This window comes from Acipenser ruthenus, chromosome 4 (assembly GCF_902713425.1).
Source record: "Acipenser ruthenus chromosome 4, fAciRut3.2 maternal haplotype, whole genome shotgun sequence".
Lineage (NCBI taxonomy): Eukaryota > Metazoa > Chordata > Actinopteri > Acipenseriformes > Acipenseridae > Acipenser > Acipenser ruthenus.
The window spans coordinates 12,433,151-12,439,591 of record NC_081192.1 but is presented as its reverse complement, the minus strand read 5'-3'; the positions used below and the strand labels follow the sequence as shown (position 1 = coordinate 12,439,591).

The 6,441-nt window shown below is 33.2% G+C and overlaps 1 protein-coding gene across 1 annotated transcript; it reads right to left on the bottom strand.

Annotated features, from left to right (window-relative positions):
* Positions 1-1,517: 1,517 nt before the first annotated feature.
* Positions 1,518-5,276, bottom strand: LOC117399952 (tissue factor pathway inhibitor 2-like). The gene is made up of 5 exons (XM_033999418.3): positions 5,075-5,276; positions 4,600-4,779; positions 4,140-4,319; positions 2,847-3,020; positions 1,518-2,451 (listed from the first exon to the last, which is right to left on the bottom strand). The coding sequence occupies exons 1-5, from the start codon at positions 5,145-5,147 to the stop codon at positions 2,378-2,380; spliced, it is 681 nt and encodes a 226-aa protein (XP_033855309.2). The 5' UTR covers positions 5,148-5,276; the 3' UTR covers positions 1,518-2,377.
* Positions 5,277-6,441: the final 1,165 nt, after the last annotated feature.

Genomic DNA, 6,441 nt, shown 5'->3' with positions numbered 1-6,441 from the left:
TGAAAGATTGGAATAAATTGAAAGGGACTGTATAAAACAAAAGCACAATGCCATGAAGATTTGGCAAAAAAAATACTATGACCATACTGCCATGATGATCATGATGCCATAACATGACTACTGCTTTACATTCTAATATCAATTCCCTAAACACTAAGAGGAAATGTAATATGATACAGCTGGCATTAATATGGATAAAGGATTTCCTTTTCTGGCCAAGCCAAAAGCTACTATCGTACTCTACATATCTGGGGATGTTGGAGGGCTTCGGTCAGGGTGAACATCATGTCATTAAATGTGCTGTGATAGCAAACAACTGGTGTGCCTAGACTCACTGCAAGCTGCAGAGAGCTCTATTATGAACTAAAACTAGTTATACTGTAGGAACAGAGAGTACACGTTTAGGCTTTTCTGTGCTTTTATTCACAGTATGCAATTTTTTAAATGCTGGAATTACAAAACAATTGCAATGATTGCAGAAATTACTAGCAATTAAAGTATAGCAGCACCTTATATTCCCAAGATTTTTTGGTGAATTACAAACAAATATATATAATCAAGCACTTTAATTTTCATATTTTTTGAGTGTTGTAACAGCTTAATTGATTGTTTGTAATAAAATGGGATAGATTATATTGCTTTGCCACTTGCCATTCATTGATAAGCACTGCTGTCAGATGCTGCCATAGTCAGGCAGAGGAAGGCCAACAAAAGAAGAAGTGGAACAGTTAATTATCCCAAACATAAAATCCAATTTTAGACATGCAAATTGTCATGAGTGAACACTTGAATTTTAAACACTAGAACAAATCAGCTGTAAAAATGACTTTCAGTAGAATATAACCTCAGTAGTTATATATTTTAATTTAGGCACTTTTGAACACAAATTATTGAAGGGCCCCCAAGTCAAAAGTGACTTGCTACAATGAGTTTCTTTTACAGACTGGGTTTCAGGAAACTGAATGACAGGGGTTGTTGTTTCAGTTTAGGGTTATAAAGTGCAGGTGTATGGCATTGGCTGGATGACCGTGTTATTCAAAAAGTTTATTTGTTTTTCTATCAAGCTTGATCTATGTTAGCCTGCATCAAACATTAAGTTTTTGGTTTTTTATGTTAGACCTTAAGAAAACAGGTATGATAATGATTCCATGTTACATGTTCCTCGTATTTCCTGCCTCAGCACTTCTGCAGTATACTTTGAAACAAGGCTAAATTGAAAGGTTTACAGGGTCAGAAATACATTTGCTGCTTCCAAACAGCATCCTCACATAAGAGGTTGCCTCATAGGACATATAGGACATAACATTTGCATGGCAATTGGATGTCTGTGATATTGGAAAATCAGTTGATGACATCACTGTTCTCTAAAAACCTGTGTCAAATATTTACCTTCGCCTGCAAATTATTCTACAACTACTATTATCCCTAAAACAACAAATGATGAAAAACACTAATATATGAAAGTTAATTTAGTAGAAAAGACAAACATATATTTACAAACTGCTCATACAAGTTGGTCATAGTTACATTTAATGTTGAATAAAAAATATTAATACATAAAAATATATATTTGAAAAAATATCACAGCATGTATAATACTGAAATATTTCCCATATAGTTCAGGTACAGAGATGCATTCATATTTAAATACTGAGGAAAGTCCTTGGCATATTACATACTTTTAAAACATAAAGGGATGCATCTATATCCAAGATCTTTAATAGTAGTATTTCGATTGATATTGAAAAATACTGTGTAATATGTTAAACATGTACTGCATTATATATATATATATATATATATATATATATACACACACACACACACATACAGTATTGATATAGCAGCAGTAAAATACATACATTATAAAAGTTCTGAAATCTGAAGTGGTCCAAAGAAACTAATTTTGTGCAAATGTATTACAAGGGTCATGCTTAATCTTCTAGAAGAAATGAGGACTATATGGATCAATTGTAATTAATTGTATTTTATTCAGATAGAAACTGAATATTCAATGTTTATTGTAAAACGCGTCAGTTTTTTTCATAGAATTGAAATGCCTTAGAAACAAATCATTTTTAATCTAAATCAACGGGAATCTACATTGCACCACTTGTTTAAATACAAATTCAACATATATTTCTTATCCAGTGCAAAAAAAAGAGCTACTTTGACGTGTGTCTGGGATTGTAGTTTAAAACTTATTTTACATAGAATAATGTATGGCAAACTAGAAAAAAGTATATCATATTTATTTTAAATTGATTTAAAAGACATGCAAGATAAAACAAAACGACACAGTTTAAAACACAAATCAAAAGCGAGCGTGTAATGCTCTTGTTAGATTCGATTTCGGTGTCATGCTGCCCTGTAATCTTCAGTAGTTTGTTTTTATAATTTGTTTTCTTCTGGGTTTCCATCTCATCTTCCCCAAATCCATCCTCTTTGTTCCTGAGATAAAAAAAAAAAAAAAAAAAATGTAAAATGTATGTTGGCAGAAAAAAAAGCTATTTAAAAAAGGCCAGTCCTTGTTGCTGTATAAAAGGTAAAATTTAAGGAAGGTGGACTAAAGAACCAATCGTAGGTAAATTATGTCATGAATCGGAAATGGGAGTTTTTTCCATTTATATATGGGTATGAATAAGAAAATTGCTGTGTAATTCTAAATATACCTTTGGCAGAGCACTGTTATTTACATAACTTCAGATACATTATCTATACAGACTGAAGAACAAAATGCCATTTATACACACCAGTTAAAAAAAAAATGAAAAAAAAGAAAAACAGGTAGACCTGAATTAATCAAGACTAAGGCGTGCTTGTGCCCATAGAATGTATTTACATACCTTTCATGCACATGGACTTACAAGACTGCTTGGTAGAGAAATTATTGGTATTCCCTCCACATCCTGTATATATAAATTCCACACATGATTTTATGATTGGATTGTAGTAATATCGGGGTATAGAAGCAGAACAGGATCCCTGATCCATTGGATCAATGCAGATAGTGGGTGTGCCTATAAGAAATGATTGGTATGAAACATTCGGTAATGCTTTCTATTGCGTGGCATAAATTAATATTAAATAGATATGCAATTGCATATTAAATTAATATTTAATAAATATGCAATAGCTGGTTTCTTGCTAAATGTTAACCAAATGTCGTCTGAAAATGTAATTGCATATCACGTCATATCATTTCTTTGTAGAGCTGTTACAGCCAAAACTTTACTGTTTACTTAATTTTTTTAAACCAGTCAACATATCTGTATAGCACAGTTTTACTAAAAAAAACACAAAATCTCCCTGTCTTAAACTGTTATCTTGCCATGATGCCAGCAAGTACACTGTGACTGACCTGTGCCGGATTTGAATTTCAATGCCAGGCTGTACTGTTTTAATGCATTTCTGTAAGAATATTTGGTAACGCTTTATATTGCGTGGCATAAATTAATATTGAATAGATATGCAATTGGATATTTCATTAATATTGAATAGATATGCAATTGCATATTAAATTAATATTTAATAAATATGCAATAGCTGGTTTCTTGCTAAATGTTAACCAAATGTCGTCTGAAAATGTAATTGCATATCACGTCCATTTATATTACGTTTTGTTACCCTAGAAAACGTAATAATTTCTCATTGTTACATGTTTTTTAAATTGAAAATACTGTTAATCTGACTTAAATGTTAATGGAACGTAACAAGGAATAAAAGAACGTAAATTTAAAAAAATCTATTAAATATTAATTTAACATTAATATGCAATTGCATATCTATTAAATATTCATGAAATATCCAATTGCATATCTATTCAATATTAATGAAATATCCAATTGCATATCTATTCAATATTAATTTATGCCACGCAATATAAAGCGTTACCAAATATTCTTACAGAAATGCATTAAAACAGTACAGCCTGGCATTGAAATTCAAATCCGGCACAGGTCAGTCACAGTGTACTTGCTGGCATCATGGCAAGATAACAGTTTAAGACAGGGAGATTTTGTGTTTTTTTTAGTAAAACTGTGCTATACAGATATGTTGACTGGTTTTAAAAAATTAAGTAAACTGTAACAGCTCTACAAAGAAATGTGTAAATAAATCAATACAATACACGTGCTTACTTTTCTGCGGCTCACAGTAGTTGCTACAGGAATTTTTATCAACAAATCTGTTTTCATTTCCATAGCAGCCCCCGTAAACAAATGTTTGACATTCCATTGCAGTGAAATTGTAGAAGTATGTTTTCACCATTGCACGGCACGGTCCCTCTTCAGGCTCAAATCTACAGATTTTTGGGACCTCTGAAATAAAAAAAAATAAAAAAAAAAATACAAATTGAGTCAGATTTTTTGCAGTTTGAATTGATTGGCTCATTTGCATGTATTATATAATACAATACGTAACTTTTAAACAGGTGGGCTGCTAAATTAAATTCGTATACAGGGCTGCAATTATGCCGTTCAAAAACCTATATTTGTAGAACAATTCAACTGTACAGTGGGAACCAGTTTAAAACATATACCCTATCAGTGGCACATTGATATTAGAAATGCCGTATGTAAAGATGACGCTAATACTTACTTCTTATTTTCCAGCAAGTTTTTTCGCAATCTTCTAAGTTTACAAAGTTGTTGGCGTTTCCCTCACAGCCTCCATAGCTGAACTCCTCACATCTCAGAGTATATCTATTATAGTAGTAGCGAGGTAGGAGACCTCTACAAGGTCCGTCGTCCTGGGGCAACAGACAAATCTCCCTGTTATCTGTAAAACAGTCAAAGGGAGGATTGTTTGTTACAAATCCGTGCACGGAATAAATACAATTTCAGTGGCATATAGATTTTAAAAGATCAGAACCAATGTTGAGTAAATACAAAAGCAGAAAAAAGTGCTGGGCGTTTAGACTGTACAGGGTAGCCGACTGGAAAACGTTTGTGAAACCCCAACATACAGTAGGCTGATAGCATTAAAAACAAAACAAACAAACAAAAAAAAACAGCCATTACATTAAAGCATAATATCAATGTCAGATTTAAATATTATGTATCATTTTGTTTACCTTTTAATTGTGTTCCAAATGCTTGTACAAGCAGGGCAAAGCCTAAGAGAGACTGGAATAAACTGTGTTCCATTTCTGCGATGTCAGTGAAGTCGTAAACTAAAGAAAAAGTTATAGCAATCGGTGTTTCCAATTGAAAATTGTTTCAATTCTCAACAGGTTCTAAACTGCTAATCCCTGCACTCAGTTTTAAACACTTCGACTTTCCGGTCTTGATAACACGGGGGAGGGGCTGTTGAATGATTCATTTAGAGAAAGTTTCTAAATAGTGCATACTTGACGCTATGATAATAATTCATATTCGTGACGGTGGGTGGGTCGAGATATGTAAACAAACACAGTGACTGGATCATTTTTGGGTCAGTTATGAAACACAGATCAAACACAGATTTTACAGATTTTTTTTTTTTTTTTTAAGTATTAAATGACTAGGTCAGTGCATAAATTCTATCATGAACACAAAGCATTGCCCCGAAAAACAAACCTCAAACAAGTAATAATTTGCTTTACAGTACGCATTATACTCATTATACCTCAACCTGGATATGTTGGAGACAGTATTCAATTAAAACTTATCAGCATATAACCTACTGTGATATCAAAAGTGAATGTTTAACCAAGGTTAATGTTTTTTACAGAAATGTGTTATTCATACTGTGACGCTGGGTCATGGGCGCTTGCCCTGCCACTACCGGGACTGGTTTCGGGACTATCAGGAGGACTGGGATTATTGGGAGACTTGTAAAGAGTTGATTATTGCATTGTTACTGTGTTGTTTTATGTGTTGCGTGCAGTTTGTAACCTGTTCTTGCTGTGAGTGATTGGCAGGTTGATGTGAGAGCGGGACGCCGCTCTTGATAAAAGCCGGAAAATCCCATAAAGGGACAGGCAGCCCCGCTGTAAGGGGGAGGAGAGTTGTGCCGAGTGATTTATTAATTGGACCAATTAAGCTTCTAATAAGCACTTAGTTGGTCCAATTGAGTAATTCAGGGTACAGTTGGAACAAAAACCAGGAGGGACAGCGGCCCTCCAGGACCAGGGTTGAGTAGCCCTGATCTAGAGAGAGGTAAGCTACATGGAATTATATACAAAATAATTCTATTAAAATTTAAATAATAAAAAAAGGAGCAAAGAATTGTATTTATTTACCAAAAACTAGTTCACTGCAGTAAATTATTATGGCATTTTTTTGACAGGCCAGGCTTCAGTCGTTATATATGTATTATTTATATATGATTTATCTTATTATAGCCAATGTGTATGAATAAATAAATGCAAACTCTGTTGTTACATTTGGGTAATATGGGTCAGGTATCAATTACTCACACATGCTGGAAGTTAATTATATCATTACAGTGGCTTTTAAT